Genomic DNA, 21,788 nt, shown 5'->3' with positions numbered 1-21,788 from the left:
AAAACGCAGCGCATAAATTAGAAACCAATAATAATTTCCCGAGAGCGCGCCATTTTTCGGACATTCGCAACCGGCCAACGCGGCGGGATTTGGGTTCACGCGACCTTTCTCGGTGGACATCGTCCTTGCGAGTACCCCTGCCGGAGTTAGGGGGCTCTGGTGGGGCCGCGGACCCGTATAAAGCACCCCGGCAACGCTTTTCGCCTCATATTCGCTCGTGAAATTCACAACGGTCGTGTCTCTGCGCTAGTCACATCAATATATCGCGTTGTGGTGACAGTTCTTTTGTATTCTAAAACTCATTGTCACACTTAGTGACCCAGTAGTGATCGAGTATTCTTTTGATTATCGGTGATTTATTTGGATTGATCAAGTGACAGCAATACAAAACGTATGTACATACTTACCTTTTTAATTACTTTTCAGTGATCACTGATCATATATATACACTTATTATATTAATTATTATGTAGTGCATTATACGTTTAATATATCTTTACGATCACGTAGGTTATTATTATTTATTGGGGTATTTAGTTTGAATAAAATTAATAACCACTTTTAATTATAATATTAAGATTTATTTTCGTATTTTTGTATAAACCTACCAACAAATTTGTGAGTTTTGTTAGTTTACTTGATTTCAATATTTCAGTATATACTATGAAACAGCGTATTTTAACATATAAGTACCATGTTTTACTTACAATAATATATAAGTACAACATACAAAATATAGGCACCTACTACGATACTGTAAAATATAGGTAAATATATATTTTACAATGGTGACTTAACTGGAATATGTTTTAAAATAACTAGATTATTCCATTTCCGAATAAATATTATTTCATGACTGAATGTGTATTTTTTAAATATCGATATATTTTTAATATTCATAGTCAGAATTATCTAACATTAAATCGACTCCTAAGATCTTATGTTTTTTGATCAATATTTTTATTGTATAATATCTGTTTTAATATTGTATTTTTTTCGTATTTAGTTTAATTTACATTAGTATACACCGCAATATTGAATTTAGTAGTTTTATCATATCCTTTCTAATACATATTATACTCGAATAAAAATAGTGTCATTCAATGGTGTTAGTTCAATATTGAGTAATGTACACCTACACAAACTAAATGTTATACTAGCAATGCAAATAGGTACTAGAAATTTATTTTTATAACATACTTTGTTTATGTGAGATTTTAATGGATGCATGTTTAAAAAATATGATTGCATACTTACTTAAATATTTTTTTATAAAAATTCCTGGGATTGCAGACAATGCAGAACCCGAGTGGTAAGTACTTGGTGTCGTCTGTTGGTTTCTAGTGGATCTTTACTCCTATAACCTCATTAGACATTCTCAGTCCATGGTATTTGTGGATGTATCACTCGATTAGTGTCATCTATATCCTCTGATATAAACTATTTTAAGTATCTTTATTTTGTCATAATTCGATAGTTCAAAAATAATTGCCTTTTATTGGTCTAGATATTATATTTTATTAAAATAAATCAATTCACCTCATGATTCTATAGTATGCAATAGATCATAATCATTATTCAAATATTTGGATTATGCGTTTTCATTAATATTAAACATAGGCGAAAATTTTATTAGCAGAAAACTCTGAAGATGTTGAAAGATAAAACCCGGGTAGATAATCGAGAAATATCAAAAGAAACACCTTTGAAAATGTAATGACCTGAGTTTGCTAAACTTATCATCTGCATTTTATTGATTCTTTTTTGTTTGCTTTTCTAGTTTAATTTTTATTGTAAAAAATGCATACACAACTAAGGTTTATTATAGACAATTACTCGTAAAAAGTATAACAAAAAATGTTTCATATTCTTAGAATGGTATAATGAATATCTATCTACGTCATAGTGTTGCTTCATTTTTTGTATTGCGTTTATGTCTGCATTTTTTTACCCCTTATAAAAATACCCATGCAATCAATCTCCATAATTGATATCTTCTATTTATAATATGCCAATTAATGTCTTATTTTAGATACCTACGTAGATACATAAGTTAGATACTTATTATGTCGTACTGTAGAAATCAATATGTAACAGTACGAGTAAGTTTGCAGTAAAATAAAAAGCATGTTTTAAATATCAAAATTATGGAATGCTACACTTTTCAATTAAATATATTAATCATAATCGATACAGGTCAAAAGTGATTTTTGTTTTTGTGTGGGAAATTAACAAAAACGATCGACTTTGCAATTGATAATCTCTCGCGATATAGGTACATATTATTATGTATATCGATATATTGATTGATCATATTTTGATCAATCAATATTAATTACATAATGATGTTTTATTCTAATAATATTATGATTTATATTGTTTTATGTTTATATATTTTTAATAATAATAAACCAAACGCTTAATTGGTATAGTTGCCTTAAAATAAAAAAAAGTATAAGGCAATGAACTTCTTTCTGAAGTTGAACTTAATAAAAATATAATTATTTGCACATTTATAGTTTTCTGTATTTTTCCCGTAATTGAATAAACTTATAAGGACACAAGGAGTATTCTCTGAATAAATGTGAAATTAATATTTAGTAGGATGATCACAACTATAATTTGGGATTGATTCATTTATTTGCGATTAGAGTATTTTTTTTTAATTTCCGTGAAGATAACGTGAAAATAAAATCTGTTAATACAAACCTCCACTCTGTCGAGATCCATATGATCCTATTAGGATTGGACATGGTCGAAAGAAAAGAAAGAAGAAGGAGAAGATAATATTATATTTATTTATTCAGTGATGTGGTCTAATAATAAATTATTACCTAAGGGAAGATAATATTATAGATGATAAAAGAATTTTAATTATTATAGACAGTAAACGTAAAGAAAACAGAACAAATTACAAAAAAAAACTTTATTCTGCGATCGAGAAATCAGATAGTGAGATAGTTAGATACAAGTTTATAATCACTTCAATGGTGCTAATTATTGGCGATTCTTTGTGGAAAGACATTGTAGTAATTAAAATACAACACAATACACAATACTTATTTCACAAAATTTAATAACAATCATCTGTTAAAAATATATATTTGTTCATTAATCGTAATCTCTTAGTAATTGGGACCATCAGTTGTTTAGTTCTCCCAAGGTGGAGAACTAACTTGCCATTGGTGATACCAATTGGGAGGGCAATCACTCTGTTTAACTAAATCGCTTCGTTGTTTTATGTATTCTTAAAATAAGGTCCACTTAGCTCATTCGGAGTGCGTCCATGGTTTATAAATTTTGTACCATTTATTTTTTATACTGTTTTTGTGATACCTACTGCATATATTTATTTCATCTTTACACTGTTTTAAAACTATTTCCTTGCTTTTAAATATCATGTTGTGAACGTCTTAAATTTATAATTTGTAATGTTCACTGTATGTAACAAAATAAAAAAAAATAAAAAAATGAATTTTTGAATTTGAATTTTAAATTTGAATTAAATCGATCGGTACGATTACCATATCACAATAAATGAAACACGTTAAAATATTATTTCAATGTAGGTAATACAATGATAAAAATATTGAAAATACTGTATGGAGCCCTATTTATGTTCCACGAGTAAAATAGTACCTACATTACTGGATACATCTTCACTTCATAGATGAGGACCATTATTTGTTCACTGACCTAGCGGTTTCACAAGCGGACATTCTGCCTCTCGTCCATACCCAATTCAATCAATATATTATAACTTATAACTATTAAAAAAATATATATGTCGTGCAAACATTCCCACTATTAGTACACATTTTGCCATTTATATTTAAGTATTTTCTAATAATATAGATAAACTGGTTTTTCAAGTTGCCAGATGTAATAGTTTACCGCGTTAACGGCTCAAGGAAAATTAGTTTTTCCGCGTAAAGCGTAAGTAAAAACACAACGTGTTTTCACGAGGGAATCCCGTTCACACGATGCGGTCGCCGCCGGCATCCGTCCATTACACTCTGACGCATATTTTATTATTTATTTGTTATTTTTATAACTGAACCATTGCCAAAAATCACAGTACAACAACTATGAATGGACAGGTGTTTGACGTGTCTGATAAACAACCACGAGAAAAGAAGTTATAAGTCAAGGACTAAGTAGGTGTGTCATTTAACCGCAGTAACGCTATTTTACGTGGTGTACCTATTAGAAACGCTCTTGTTGTATTAAATTTGTTGAAAATTGAGATCATTTACGAAAATCTATTATTGTGTTGAGATTGAACTGTTCTATAATATGAACACTACCGTTAAAAAATTATAATGATTATTGTTATTTACCTTGATATTGAACATATTAGGTATTATAGAATTCTAAAAATATAGTACTTATAATAATATTCGTGTGTTGCATGAATGCGTTTAAAAATAATGGATTACATCAAGCCATGTTTATACAAAAACAATAAATATGTTTACTACAATTATAATTAGATAATATACTAATTAAAACTTTATATTGTATTATAATATTAGCATTAGCTAGACAGTGATAAGCAAATAATTTAATCTACATAGTAGTTATTAGTTTGATCCTATTTTATGCTGTCAATATAAATCTGTATTGGTTTCAGTGTTCAAAATAATATTAAATACACATGAATAAAAATTTCAGAATGTATTCAATTGTGTTTAACTAATCCTGTAATGATATTGTATTTACCACATAACAGATTAATAAATAGAATTCAGTTAGGCTATACCCCAATATACTTACTAAATTTTGAAGCAGGGTTTTCAATGTGTGAGTGTACTACGAAAATAAAGCACACATTATAGACGTGCAATTGTGTGTGTTGCAACCTTCAAATACACCAATATTGAATGAGTCTCAGTGCATAAACTGAGAGAAGTTGTCAGAGCGAAGGACAAGTTATAATGGCGTATTCTTGGCGTTTAAGTTTATCTCATATTCTTCCACACTCGTGATCGATTGCATGTTACTCCACACCCGTTAGGTATTTCAGTTTCCATTAATCCTATTTACACGTGAAATAAATTACCTATAAAGTAACATTATTATTTATATAAGGTTTACTTTCCAAGCAGTGTTAGATGGTTGTAGCTTTTTACAGCTTAATTTAATGTGTTTTTATTTTGTTATACTATTTGTGAAAATCCAATAAGCATATTTTTATTTAAGTCTTTACATTCATATTTATATTTCTCTTTACACACACTTTATGATATTTTTTATGTAATCTAAATTCTGTTGATAATGGAGATGTAGATTGTAGTGAGAATTTATTATAATATTTATTTTTAATGAAAATGTTTTATTTTCAAATATGTACATAAAAATAAATATACATATTTATAGCAGTTCATATAATCATACTTTATATAAGTTTTGAATTCCTTTTTTTTATTAAATCTTTACATCATGTCTAAAGAAGATGTCGATTTTCAGTTTGGTATGTGTATCGCTCGCTCTATTATAGTAACGTTAGATGTTGTGCTTTTGTTTTGAATTGATGTATGTACTAGTAAGAGGTTATCACAGTAGACAGTTATCATAATAACATAAGTGTTTCTTTTAATAATAACCATTTATTACGCTAAAATTTTTTACAGTGCACTGCAATACAACCTGAGTTATGCGTTTAACGAATGCGTTCTACAAAAGAGTAAAGCGCAGCCTATTTTATATGGGATGTGTGCATTCAATGTGCAAACCATGTCATAATAAATTATAACTAATATACACATTGAATGAGGCTGCCGCTGTGTAGATCACATTGAACGCAATATAATAAAATATTGTTAAATCCTCGAAAAGTAGTTGACAAAAAATGATCTATCTTCACTAGATATCATTGTTATTAATTTAACATACAACACACATTTTCAAATTTTGTTGCATATTAACTTAAATTATGACGTGTCTACGGTTTGATCGAGAGCATCTCATATAAATTTTGTTTTAATCTATCAGTTACCTTAAATATTTATGTAGTACTAGCGGAGTCAGCTGGTAGTGGCCAGATATCTTCGCTAAACATGAGATTCGGATTAGCGTTCTAAGCATATAGTGGTGGATTTTATTATAATAATGATATAGATCTAATAATGATACGCTTTGACATGGGCTGCTTGATTACGCACTGTGATAGGTATTTAAGATGGCAGCAGGGGTTTCGATTTAGGGCGGATTTTCAAGCAAAAGGTATTTTTAGTTGCATAGTTATCCAAATTACTGTATGATTGTAAACATTAAGGATAACCATATATTTAATATGGAAGTATGTAATACAAGACCTAGCGAGACATACTGGCGACCGCCAGCTGGCTCTGCTGGTGTAATACAAATAATCTTACGAAAACATACGTAATGTATAATAATTATAATGTAATTCCCAATATTAACAATATAAATAAGCTTGAAATTATTTTTTAGTAGTAATATTAAAATTCTCTATAATTATTAGTAATGCATATAAATATAGTATGTCTTAATTATTGATTATAAATGTTTTTATTTAATCTCCTATCTCCTATATATTATTATCCTAAGAGATTTTGGAAAATACGTCAACTTTTTTATTTAAATACCACTTTGTTGATTATTAAAGGAATTCACTTAAATTTTTGGAATCCCGAATCTACTTCCATTTGAATCGGGCACAATCTGATAAAACTCGACACAATCACAGATACTCGTACTATCGTTTTTAAATCGCGTTTTACATCCGTCACCATACATTTTCGCATCTTGCTGTCCGTGTACCTCAAATTGATTATAATGTCGTTTAATACTTTCTATATAATCAATATTGCAAAATATCTAAATTAATATTCCACAAAATTATTCAAATCTGTAAGTAGCACATTGGCGTATTCTTGAGTTTTAACACAAAATAAATACATATTTCCTCACTAATTATTACGAAAATATAATCTAAAGCTACTTCACTGCCACTTATCTGTCAAACTGAAATATATGATTGATTTTCAATTGTTTTCGCATATAACAAGTTCATTTAACGTGTCAGAATTCAAATTTAGAATTTGCAGAAACAATCGAAAAATGTGACATTTCTATTAGCATGTTAAATAATCAATTTCAATCAAGACATTTTTATCGTAAGATGTGTTTTCTATTAATTAATAACAAATTTGATTTTTTTAAATACTTCTTTGTGGCTGTTCACGATTTTTTTTTTATTGAATAATTAGGCTACTAATTTCGATAGATTACAATATAGTCATATTAAGTTGCCATTGCAAACAATGAAATAAATTAATACGAATTGTTATAGTTAACAAAATTTGTGATATTATATAATATCTACCTATTTTTACCATCCTTATCCACTGCTGGATGAAGGCCTCCTCAGCCTTATTATACTCCTTACTTACACATGAATTATTATATTTATCAAAATCAGTGATATTATACTATCTACCTATCTATATTTATAATGCCATTATTATCACGAGCCTTAATAAATCCACTGCTGGATGACGGCTCTCTACGTTGATTGTATTCTTGATAGTCTTGAATTTCATCATCATCATCAATCCACTGCTGGATGAAGGGTTTGTTTTAACGAATTTGTGATATTATACTTATTTCTATCATCTTTATCATCATCGACCTGAACCAATCTACTGCTGGATAAAGGCCTCCCATAGCCTGATTATACTCCTTTCTGTCATATGAATTGCTGTATTTATCAAAATTGGTTATATTATATTATATCTATTTATATTATATCATGAGCCTGAATTAATCCACTGATGGATGAAGGGTTCCGCAACCTGATTCTACTACTATAGGTTTAACGAATCTGTGATATAATACCTGTTTCTATCGTCCTTACCATCATCGACCTGAACCAATCCACTGCTGGATAAAGGCCTCCCTAGCCTGATTCTACTCCTTTATGTCATTTGAATTACTGTATTTATCAAAATTGGTGATATTATATTAAATCTATTTATATTATATCATGAGCCTGAATCAATGCACTGATGGATGAAGGCCTTTCTAATTTGTTTGTATTTCTGTCAGTCATACAAATTGCTATATTTATCAAAATTGCTGATATTATATTCACCCATTCATCAACCACGATCAATCCACTGCTGGATGAAGGTTATCCCAACCTAATTCTACTCTTCTTAGTCATATAAACTGCTATATTTTTTTAAATTTATGATTTATATACCTACTCATTTATATCGTCATTATCGTCATCAACCTCTATCAATCCACTGCTGGATGAAGGCCTCTTTAAGCTGATTCCACATTTTTAGGTTTTATAAATTCCTGTTTTTATCAGAATTGTTCTATTCCTCTCAGATATAATATGTATTGTTTTATTATTTATTAACATTTGTCTCAATATGAATGTCCCGCACTGGAAAACTATATTGATTAAGGTTAATTTTGAATTCAAAATTTGATTTTGTAAATATTATTCTATGGCTGCAGGCATTTATTTTTTATAGACAATGAAATAAAACAATGTTTAAATTTGTTTTTAATGCTGCTAACCTTTTTTTAATATGTAAATGGGACCCGAAAGAGATTAATATTTTGATATAATGGATCGCTGTTTAAGATAATCACATATTATTGCTGTATATTCGAACGAATGAGATGTATAATTATTTATCATATTTAAATGCACATACCTACACATATATTGTATTAAAATTTAAATGTCATTGGTAGCAATCGGCAATTCTGCTAGGCCTAGCAGCCTGAAGTGGTGTCAGACGATATTGTGAAGGCCAGACTCCAGAATAGACTACGCATACGACTCCAAATTTGTATGACAGTGACGACATGCAAATCGTAAAACTGACAAATCAGCGAAATGTCAAACTGTCTAACGTGAATGAAAATCCATCCCGAAGAGAAAACTATGGCGCCGTCTATACATACTTTACAATTATATTAAAATCCAACACCATGTCATTATAACGAAAAGCTGTCTGAAAGACCTAGCGAGACAGACTGGCGAGAGCCAGCTGGCTCAGCTAGTGTCACATTATTCTTCGATGTTTTCTCCGATTTCCGCAAATTCTAAATTTAAAAATGAACTGGCACGAAAAAAATAATAAAGGAATCCTCTATTATCGGTTTGCGAACAAACAAATGAAATTCATTTTTCTATTAGTTTGAAACAGTTTGAAAGATGAGTACGTACCAGCGTCGTATTATATATTTTCATATTTTCGTAGTATTTAGTGAGAAAATATGCATTTATTTATTGTTAAAACTTATACGTACACTAGTAAGTGTTCTGATTTCAGATTTATATAGTTTTGTAGAAAAATAATTTTGTGATTGAGTATAATATAGAAAGTATTAAACGACATTAAAATTAATGGTAAAGTATGGTGTCGGATAGAAAACGCGTTTTTGAAATTGATATAGGTAATCTATAATTATGTCAAGTTTATTTAATATTGTGCACTATTAAAATTTGAGTAATTTAGGGATTGTAAAAATTGAAGTGAAATCAAACAAACTGGCGTTTAATAAAAAATAAGTGTGTTATCCAAGATATCTTAGTATCTTAACCTAGATCATTATAAATGTCTATGGTGAATGATTGACAGTTTTTATATGTTGTCTTTTTGTTTTATTTGCATAATTATAATAATATATGGTGTTACCTTTGAGTGATCATTTTATAATATGAAGAGTGTTTTTACTGCTTTATTGAAATAACGAGAATAGAATATAAAATTTCCTCATGACGTTGTTGGAATTTTCAGAAACAATGGAGGCGCCAGAATTTACCTTGTTCGCCAAGGAGATGGTGGATTACATAACAAATTACATGGAAAACATTCGCGAAAGGTAAATAGATTTACATATTAATTTATTAAATCACTATGCATAAAATATTCATTTCACTAATAATAATTTGCGTTTCCTCTAAATTTTATATCTTGTTTGCGGACCATAAACTAATCAGTGCAGTGGATTGTGTACAAAAAAATATTTGCGCAAATATTTACCATGTTTTGCATAGCTAAATAAAACTCTTCAAATTACTATGCCAAAGTACATACTTAGCAAATAAGCAGTTCTTCAAACCAAAACTGTGAATACTAAATAGAAGAACAGAATTCAACCTGTGAAAAATTGTCTGGGAAGAATGTGATAATTTTGGTCTCTGTAAAAAATGTCGGTCATTATTTAGTTTATTTGGGAAAAACAAAAACCTGATAACATATTATACTAATATACTCCAAATTTTTGTATGTTTTTGGCTTGGTTGGAAACGTTGAAAATATTTGTGGAGACTTTAGAGAGAATGCTAAAAAAACAGTTTTAAATATTTTCGGTCGATCATGGGAAACAAATTCTTAGAAGGAAGACTCTTGAATATAAAAGTGAGTTGTACCTATTGGTAGTATATAATCTTTGTTTTAAAAAATAATATGTTTGTATTTATAATTATTGATTCTTAACGCTATCATCAACAGTAGTTTTTATGTAAACTTTTTCTAAAAAAACCTGATATTATGAATCAAAGATAGCTGACACATTAAAATGTCGTAATCTATTGTTTATGATATTATGTCAATATAGATGAATATCTATGAATAGGATTGCCCATCAAAGTTCAATATCATGCAACCATTCGATCAATTAATTTCAATCTGACACAGAATTTTAATTAGACAGATTGCAGAACGAATTGGTATTTTATCAGCTAGAATTTCCCTACAGATCAATGCTCTTATGCAGTCGCGTTTTTTCATATCTTATCATTCAGATTCACCTTTTGTATGGCAATTGGGGTTTTTTATTCAATACCTATGTTTTATTGATTATATTCATACTATATGTCATAAGTCATACTGTAAGTAATGCGAAATATATCTACTTACAAAGAGTTTTTTTTATCTAACATAAATCGTTGTTAACTAAAACTCAGTAGTTAAATTAACATTGATAATAATATATAGGTATTCTACTACCTTACTGATAGCAATTTAAAATTGAAATGTTGCCATAAATAAATATGAATATATATTGACAAAAACTACTATGGTTGATTCGTAAAAGATAGGAGATGAATTTCTGAGATTTCAATATTATATCATTTATAAACTACCCGCTTTCTTCAAATTACATTTTTGACAAAAATGTACCCTTTTTTTATATTTATAATATAAAGAGTAGATTTTGCAATCCCGGGATTCCAATATATTAAATTCTTGAATTTAGGATCCAAGTGTGATCCCGGGATCATAAGAAAAATCTTTTTTAAATAACATTTCATTTGAGTAATTACATATTATTTTCTAATTTATTTTACTGTCTATAAGTAAGGACATGGTCAACGTTGATCAATTATTATGTTGCGTAAATCATTTTTAATTTGTGGCAAAAAATACTTTTCCTCTTGATAATTAATTTATTTGTCAGGATCAAGGAACCCTGGTAATTGAGAGGACTCTCTAGCCCTATGCTATATCTAGACCTAAACATCATAAAAATCAAAAGTATCACACATAGCTATAAATACCTATGGATGTAATTGTTGAAAGTTTTTTTTATAGCTATATACCTAAACAATATCAATATGTCATGATTTAAAGTTTGATTTAGAGCCACGATTAGAAAAATAAAATACATTGTAAAGTCATTCAATCATAGTTACCTAAAGATTATATTTTCTAAAAAAAAATCCTGAATAATTATAGCTAAGCACTTTTAATACATAAGTACGCAAGCACTTTCTTTTCAAGCGAAACGGATTGACGTATTAATGGTGTGATAATAAAACTGCACTTTACTTTATGGATTAAGTTATTAGTCACTCATTACACAATGCATCGATAATAAATATTATAGAGAATAATGAAAGTGTATCCGTTCAATTACCACTTTGTTTTATGTATGTCAATCTTTCAAAAGTTTGACTTTGAATTTGGCTTAATATCCGAAAAGTATTTTTGTGAGTCATATTAAAACTAGTGCATGGTCACCAAATATGTCAATCGTACTTATAAAATTAATTACTCTAACTAGCCACTAACTATTACTGTATTTCTTAAACTGTTGCGCGTTCTTGAGACCCCGGGGATTGGCAGCCATTGACAGGGGGTCAAACGGTTAACAGATAAGTCGTAATTCCAGTATCTTGTCAGAAAATGTCATTTAACTGATTGCAATGAGGTGGTTAAATATCAAAATATATGGGTATTTAAAATACTGTATTTAATACGGTTAATGTATTTTTATTATGTTACCAAATTGGGTAGTAAGAAAATAAAATTTAGTAGGTTGGCAATATATGACTGTAAAATGTACCAATTTGTAGACAAAACAATAAAAAATGCCACAAATCTTTTCCATATTCAACTAATTATTAGTGTTTAAATTAAATTTAGGATTGGGGTTCACGAATGGAACCGTTTTCACCATTACATGCATCGAATAAGTTTAGGAACTAGTGCATGCATTAGTAATACAATTGTAGAATTACATTTATGATCGGCATTGAAAATCAATAATTACTAGTGGCGTATTTAAATATGTAACTAGGTATTTATAAAAAAATAACATTTGATTTAAAGTATATCAGATATCATAAAAAATTGCATACGACAGTAAATCATTTTATTTAAATTTAGAAATAACTCACTGATTTTAATGAATTTTAAATTGTCTAACTTCATCTATTATGTAAGACGTAATCATTTATTATGTAAGACGATTGGCAGTAAATATTTGAGATATTTATTTGGTATTAATAATACTAAAACAGTTAGCCTAATAGATTGGTTATAATGATGTTTTATTATAAATTAGAGTTAAACTACCATGAATATTGCAAAAGTAGTATTTTAATTTTCAATTTAAAATATGTAACATATTATATTTAAAAAATACCTACACATTTTTATTTCCGAATTTATTTGTATGTGATCAGTGATCACCATGGGTAAGATTACTACCAATTTTAAAGTGCCTACATAGATTATTTCAATGATATATTCTCGTATATTATTATAATAGTAGAAAATATTATCCACGTGATGATAAGTAAGTAGGTAGGTACCTATACTATTTTGCACACCTTTTGTTTGAAGTTAGTTCGTGAACGGATTATGTTGATTTGTGATTAAGCTAATTTGGTGGTAAGTATGTGTATTGTAGTCTTGATAATTGTGTAACAACCTAAAAAGTTATCGATTAAAAAATGGAATATAATAAATTATATTGTTTCGGTAGGTATCTACCTTCTTACTTATACAATGTATGATATTTTTAAATTTACATCAACATTTAAATATCAAAAACAACTTTTTTATTACTATGGGGTAGTATTTATTTTGGATATTAAATATTATAAAAACTCTCGAATTATCAGTACCTACCTTCATTTATTGAATTATTGTGATTGAAAACTAAACGCCTAGTTTACATACGTCCGATTAATTTCTAAGTAAATAAATACATAATATGTATTTGATGAAGGAATTCTAGTAAATGATAATACGATAAGTATTAAACCTAAATGCATTTATAGTCTGATAGCTAAGGAATTCCTTTCTCCCGGTGGTTTTGCAACATTTGGCTGCAAGGTTGTTAGCCCGTAGAGGCGGTTGCCACTACCAGTGCAGTGCATTAAAATGATAACTGAAATAATTAAAACACATCACTAATGTAAGGATATGGTGCGTTGCTCATCAGGTGGCCATTAGATACAATTAGCATGTTATTTAAATGTAGTAATTAGATATTAATTAAAAGGTCCGCAGCGAGTGGGATTTATTAAGGCAACGAATTTATTCCAGATGAATTATAGATGTCATGATGAAAGTGAGGTACGGAATATATTGTTTTGTAAAATGGAGTAGGTGGGCCACCCGTATATGACACTTGAATTACAATTCCTTTAAGAAGATCAAAGGGTGATCTTAATAAGAATATTAGATTTCCCCATTAGCGTTCATAATTACGTCATACTGATCGAATTTAATAATTTATTATTATTTGAGTTGAAAGTGGTTGCATATTGACTTTTTTCCAGAGATAATAAATTATCTAATGTAAGTATTTGCAAAACGTCCTTTAAATATTTCCTTATAATGATATACCTAATACAAACTCTATATATATTTTATATTTCTGTACCTACCTCAGACCCAGCGTGTCGTATGTACAAATTTAAAAAACGAGTTAAGCATATATTTTGTACCTAACATATTTCAGGAGCAATTCACCATAACAGAATTAATCTGAAATTTTAAAATTACGTTTTTCCATTAGTGCTCCTTTTCATTCTTCTTCGCTTACTTCTTCGTTTCCACACTATTAGGCACAGATTTTATTTTCATTATTTTAAATAAATGAATGCAACTTAATTGACTGAGTCAGACCACGTGACAATCCTTAAAATACATATTTACGGTAATTTTGAGAAGGTACAATATGTCATAAAGATAGTTAAAACAGGTTCAACATTTAAAATTAGTTTTGTTAATGTTATATTATGATCACGGAAATACTATTGGCAGTGGGGTGCTTTTAGTTGTTTTATGACATAGATCTAATTTCGGAAGGAATATTTTCAGTCAGTCTCTTGTCACGTTATTTATGCGACGAAACCTTTAATGAAAAAAACATTCGAATGTATTTTTAAAGATTTTTTGCATTATCGAAAACTTTAATTAACTCGTCGTTTCTAATATTTTGCCAAAATACATTTTTTATTGGGAACGCCTCTGTAGACTGCACGCGATATAACAAGTGCGGGAGCAAAAAACGGTGCCCAGTAAGTATGACGAAACTTGCATCATCAAAATAATTAATTTACACGGACGAGGTATCTGTATATTTAAGTAATCTATTTAAATATGTATTTGCTTATTTTATGCCGCTTCTGAACAAATCAATAAAACTTTAAGCTTACATTTTGAAACTCATTATTGTGTACCAATTTACCATTAAAATGAAACAGGCGAAGCAATGAAAATGCAAAATATATAATAATAAACACTATTTTAATTTTTAGTCAGAAGCTGTATGATTTTTGTGCTGTACCATTTAAAAAAACAATCAGCTGAATGTTAATAAAAAGTTTCCATTTTTAATATAGGTAATGTAAATGCTATTTGGCTATTTGTACGTATGGTTATTTATTATAAATGATTACATTTAATGTAGTTAGATAAGCAATCGATGTCAGTACTTATTATATAGCTTAAAATCAATTATACTTTATGTTTTAAACGCTGAGAATGTAGCAAAAATATGAACACTTGTTCTCTCATGTCAATGGGACTGAACTTAGCTACGTGAGTTTTTTTTGCCATCTAGGTACTTCCTGTTCTATCTTTCTTTTGGTCGTGTGTACCTTTTGGGTACTAACAGATGACTCTATTAAATTTATACAGCTATTGTGTTTTCTTCCTAAAATTTTAGCAAATTCTATTGAACTTTTTTGTTCCTATAACAAATTATCTGCTCTACTCTACGTTTACTGATCGTCCATGTTTCACATACGTATTATGTGGATAATGGAAGTATATACCGGGTGAATACTTTGAATATTAGTCTGCAATGGCAGGTAAATTTTGAAGATAGTGTAATACAGCATCATTAATAAAATACATACTGTCTATGCAAGTGTTCTATTAGTTTCGTAGGTTGGAAAAAGTTGGTCAAAACAATTTTAGTTTTAAAAACCTTGAACTGTTTGATAATGTGAAAGCCTGCGGAGTAATAAAATAATAATACGACTTAACATAACATACCTAATATTGAAAGTTTGCCTGATTGTTTCCTTGGCCTAACTAGCCATGCACCTTGGTAAACGGTAATGTGTGTATGCTACCACGCGCTACATCAGACCTGGACAAGACGTTGTTCGCGGTCCAGCGGCGTACCGCCAATAAATTTCCCGAATTGAAGTAAATTATTTAATTACTATCCAAATTGGCAGTGGAAGTCTAAAAATAATTATCGATCTACTTTAAACGAATTTTGACTTCTTTTAATTGTGTTGCAATATAGTAATTACTAATTTATATTAATTCCTATAGGTGCCGCCATGACTTATTGTTAACACAATGTCAGAAATAATACGATATAATTTATTTTGGTACAGTTCGGTTGTGAACTGTACCATTATTTTCTTTATCAATGAGGTGATATTAAATACCTTCTTTTTTATTTGGCATATATATGTATGTACATCTAAAAGTCACAGATCAGATCCTAACAATCACGTTTTGAATTTAATAGACCAATAAATGTATTCTATTTTTTAAGAAGATTTTCTTTTAATTTAACATTTATTTTGGCGCTACTTACGTACCTATGTCAGTGTACGTTTTCGATGACTAATATAAATAGGTATATTATATAAAAAATATTGTAAAAAAGGGTTGAAACATAATTTGATTTTTTTATATTGAGAGGTGTTTCCAGCTTTAATCTCATTGTCACAACGTAAATATAACTGTATTTGCGTTGTACTGAGAATACATAAGGTATATTTGGATCAGTATGATAATAGCTTTATAGTCTTAAACAGGAGTCAATAGAAACAACTCATATATAGTAAATAATTGTGTAAAATCTTTTCAATCCAACCAGAAAATGCTGGTTAATAAAAATATATTGTTCCTGTTTTATGAACAACCAATTTGAAACCTTTGCAATAGTAACAGTTAGTCATAATTGTATAATGACATCAGTGGGCAGTAAAGTTGTATGAAGATATGTCAATTATGATTGTTTCACTTATTTTAAAAGTATGTACATATTATAGTGACATTATTTTTATAATAAATAATACAATATATTAAACTGCGAGACTTCAGAGATTTGAGAATATTAAAGGTAAATAGCTTTTAATTAGCGAAAGTCTGCCAGGGTTTGATATAGATATTAATTACCTATGTATTATGACGTCGTTAACTATTGAAACAATTTGCTCATTATCAAACATTAAATAATATTATTTACATAGACTGATAATATGCATAAATGAATATGGAAGTTGTGGAGGCATTGAGCTAGCCACGATAACATTATATCCTGTCTAATAAATAAACCACAGCACCAATCAACTTACCGGAATCTTGTTAAACAAAAAATAAATATTATATCAGATTTGATTAAAGGTAAATGAATAAATTATAATAATATTATATTAGAGTTGCTTAGAGTGTTATTATTATTGATTATATTTGAACTACAAGTATTTCGCAAGTCTATCTTATGGTATTAACATTGCTAATTTTAAATAGAAATTATATAATTTGATTGAATACCTACCTAATATGTTAATATGTAAATAGGAACCATATATTTTGGTTGAATGTTATTATGTTGTTAATTCTCGATAAATTATAGGTGGAAATATTTATGTCCGTTGTCCAAGGCTCTAGGGCTTAGAGCAAGGGCCGTCTAAATTTACTAAGCGACAACAAATATTTTCGTTTTTGTTTACATTTTATGTTAGGTTTATTCAAAGATTAGTTAGTAAATATTTTTTTACAAATATATCCTCCCAGCAACGTTGGGCCTAATGTGCCTAAGCCTAAGGTGTGCACGGGCACACTAATTGTAATGTTTGCATGTTTGCAACCTGATTTCATCCTCCGCCCATCTTTTCAACCTCCGAACTAGGTACACATTTTAAAGATAATATATTTTTTGGTTTTCTCAGATAGAATAAACAATGTCCAATATTTTATTACACCCACCAAATGAAAACTACATATTATAGTTGGTTGATCTACTGGATCCTTTATTCCATAAAGTACATAAATCGGGCACGATTATTGTGCAGTTTATATAAAAATAACTACTTCTTTGCTACGTAGATAATTTCTTTGCGGCATAATAATTTTCATTTCAGTTCATTTACCTATACAAAGAAGGTGAATAGTTAGGCATATAGTTTGTTTTGTACAAAATTTACTGCTCAGATGAGGTTATGGTCGACAGATAACATATTAAGGGGAACGTTGCCTCCCAGTCATGCTAACAACAAATATAATCATACCACTTCTATGCAAAGAATGCACCAAATGTAAAACATATATTTTGGCGAAGTAATTTATTAGTAAATATTATAGCTTATACATATAAACGATTTCGGAAAGCTTTTCGCCGCCCCATGTATCGACTTGTTCTTATTTTAGTTAGAAACTATAATTTACAATACTCATACATACCATGCAGAGATATCTTACAGACAGTAGTATACGTATATTACTAAACATAGGTAATACTTAGCTGGGGAAAAAAATATTTTTGAACTCTTTTGTTCTTCAAAAAACTATGTGATGTTTAATGCGGAGTTTTAGGTTTTGCTCACGGGTGGCTGAGTACCTTAAAGCGGGTCTGATCTGAATTATTGAAAATTTTAAAGGAGATACTACAATTCGTATTAATAAATATTATTTGGTAGTTCCAATTATTATCGAACCACATTTTTCACAATAATAATTTTGTAATTTCATAGTGATTATTAATTTTCTTCAATATCGCAGTGAGTAGGTACTTATTAGTGATTTTAACACGCTTGTGAATCTTTTCCTGTCTGCTCATTATTTAATATCTTCTATTTTCCTATCTCATCTCATGAATAGTGAACGCTAACCAAACTATCCACGTCGAAAGCTTGAAGCAGTTCAATCGTATTTAATTCTTATATGTAGGTACGCATGACCAGACTATTTCATGAAATTAATTTGACTGTGATTGTAATAATATTTAGTTACTGTAAGTACCTAAGTAATTGATTATTTTATTAGAGGTCAGAATTGCCTGCAGGGTTGCCTTTGACTTACCTTGCTCTCAATTCATTAGACATGAGGACATTGGCAAATCACGAACATTCAATGTCAGAATTAGATTCATTATATTCCATTCAATAATGTGTCATATATCCGATAATCTGTTTAATTGAAACGTACATAATCACATGAGTGCAGTATTATGTGAGTTCATTAATGTATTAACTCCTAAATAATATGCGTTTTATGTTTAAAACACTGTCTACATTTTTTTTAAATATTTTTCTGGGTTTTGTGCAAACCTACGTTATAATTTTATATTGTACAAGAGAAAAAAGATATTTCCGAATTATTCGATTAATAATTTAAATTACTCTGGACAATAATCGTATTATAAAAAATACATATGTGTCTGCATAACGTTATCAAAGTCTTTACCATAAAATAAGAAGTCGTGGTTTTGGATGTTAATCGACTCTCAACATCGATTCCAAATATCACAGAAAATTATAATCATGGGCTTCCAATTGCAACATGTCAAGTTTAATTTCAAATTAGTAATCACGTCCAAATTGAAAATCAATCAAATCAGACGGTAATTATAGAGATCCCCCCCCCCCCATTTTAGAATGAAAGGGCTCCTGAGTAAATTTTGATTCGGCTTAATATCTTTAAAACCACCCTTAGGATATGCCAATTTGTCATGCAAAACTTCATGCTTATATAAAAAAGTGCACTCTTCTTTGGATTTCCGAGCTATGCGGCGAGACCTACTTATTATTTTTAATAATATTATGATCTAGTTGCATATAACTTAGTTATATGTCATTTAGTTTGCCTATCCAGACTTTTGCTATAGATGATTTATACCATTTAGCGTCTAACATACTTTATATCTAAAACAAGATAACTACAATTATTTCAGTTTTTCATTCATTTATTTTCTTTAATAATAAATTATCTATTTGTCACACAGACGTGTCCTGCCTCAAGTGGAGCCAGGATACCTTCGCCCCCTGATACCAGATTCAGCTCCCGAGCAGCCGGAGAATTGGCAAGATGTCATGGCTGATCTGGAACGTGTCATTATGCCCGGAGTCACCCATTGGCATTCTCCTCGGTTCCACGCTTACTTCCCAACTGGAAACAGCTATCCGTCTATTGTGGCTGATATGCTTAGTGGAGCCATCGCTTGCATTGGATTCTCTTGGGTAAGAAGACATCTATATTTCATTATAGAATATTAATTGTACCAGTGTATTTAGTTTTAGACACACTTAAACACCAATTAGGATTTCACGACACTCCAAAATTGTTAAATTAAAAAGTTTTGTTAGAAATATTAACCCATTCAGATTTATAGTTTCAAAAAAAAATCAAAAGACACACTTGAGTAGTTATCCTCACGAAACACTGATTTAAAATGGCTACACTAATTTTAACAACTTTATAGAGTATTACAATACAGCAGTGGCACACCCAGGGGGGGGGGGGGGCAAGAGGCCCTGGCACCCCCCAAACATGAAAATTATCAGAATGATTTTAAACATTGAAATTGAAAGCCAATAAACTATACCTTTGGGATTAAACAAATTAAAACACGGCAAAAAATGATTTGTAATTCTCCAGCAAGAATACTTTTTAGAATAATTTCTTAGATTTTAATTTCTAACATAAAAATTTCGAAACACTAATGTCGGGTTTTTTTTATAAACCCAATCCCTAATGGAACTGTCAAAAATTTCTCGGTGTCCACCCGAATTCCGGAGTGGTGTAGGTCATGGCTGGGGAGGGCTCTAGCCCGAAGGCCCGGGCTGTGGGGGCCCGGCGTGTTGGGTTGACCAGATAAGTGAGATAAACACACATCATAAATTAGCAAATAATAAAAAAAGTCGCCTGTGGCGCTATTATACTTCATGGCCATGAACATTTTCAATTATATAATTGTACAATATGTTTTTTGACTATTATATGTCGATACTCGACAGCTTCATTATTAAAGTAGATGTATTAAAAATCGCCAATAATTTACTGTATAAGTACTCCTAATTTGAACTAAAACACAATTTAAAAAACCTTAATGAAGTGTTTCACACTGCCTTTAATCTTAGCGGTAGGTAGGGGCCCGCCAAATATCGTAGCCTGAGGGCCCGTTTCAGGATGTGGGGACCATGCTGTAGGTACACCGAGTGCAATAGACAAAAGACCGATAAACGAGAAATTAGGCTGTGAAGAAGAAAAAGAGCCTATGGGACTAATTTACATTCTCCTCCTTGGGCTCCCCCCAATATTAAATCCTGAGTGCGCCACTGCAATACAGTATGCAAAGCACCGGGTTTTCACCTGAATTTTGATTCGGGTAAACGTAATAATTCACTAAAGCCTCGATGACATTGAGCTACTTTACAAGCTGCTTGTTGGCGAGTTTAAAAGCGGGCGAGTCAGCTATTGCGATTGTGATGATGACACAAAACAGGCTAGCGAGTTGAAACCGTAATTTTTGGTACTATTTTGACAGGACGTATTGAGTAGTTCGTTTTTTTACCAGGAGGTCGCCACTATCGCTCTACTGCATATACGCATATCGGCCCACACGCCAGCGTGTAGCTTAGCCCGGCTTTCAACTTTTCTCGGTAGATTGTTTACAATCTGCTTGTTAGCTAGTTCGATTATGACACTGGGCGAGTTTACAAGCGGATTGTAAATTCGCTGGCTTGCAGCTTGTAAAGTAGCTCAATGTCATCGAGCCATAACTGACAATAATAAATAATTTGTTTCTGAAATAATCCCGAAATAAAAGCCCTTTAAAACCACTTAGCAAATCATACTCTTCTGCAAGAAATTGAAAAGGATAAATAATTTATTTGTGTAGACATTGATTTGTGATTGCTTTTACCTTTAATAAATTATATTGTACCTTTATTGTAATCAATTATTAATTACTTTAGTGCGATCGATCCAAATTATAGATACGTCTGAAATTTTCCCTTTTGC

General features: G+C 29.9%; 1 protein-coding gene across 2 annotated transcripts in view; it reads left to right on the top strand.

The window, feature by feature from the left end:
• The first annotated feature begins 229 nt into the window (after positions 1 to 229).
• LOC147066139 (aromatic-L-amino-acid decarboxylase-like) overlaps positions 230 to 21,788 on the top strand; it is a 29,724-nt gene continuing 8,165 nt past the window's right edge. The window contains exons 1-3 of one of the 2 annotated variants that reach the window (XM_085955731.1): positions 230 to 391; positions 9,792 to 9,876; positions 19,771 to 20,005. In XM_085955731.1, the coding sequence (XP_085811857.1) occupies positions 9,797 to 9,876; positions 19,771 to 20,005 (315 nt within the window). In that variant the 5' untranslated portion in view covers positions 230 to 391; positions 9,792 to 9,796. Of the gene's footprint in view, positions 392 to 9,769; positions 9,877 to 19,770; positions 20,006 to 21,788 lie in introns of those variants that run through there. The other variant, XM_085955730.1, reaches the window with a different exon arrangement.

The sequence above is a fragment of the Rhyacophila brunnea genome, unplaced genomic scaffold (genome assembly GCF_057557595.1).
Source record: "Rhyacophila brunnea isolate RB1 unplaced genomic scaffold, BYU_Rbru_1.0 scaffold_5, whole genome shotgun sequence".
Taxonomy (NCBI): domain Eukaryota; kingdom Metazoa; phylum Arthropoda; class Insecta; order Trichoptera; family Rhyacophilidae; genus Rhyacophila; species Rhyacophila brunnea.
The sequence above is the reverse complement of the archived record's forward strand: the minus strand, read 5'-3'. Positions and strand labels throughout refer to the sequence as shown.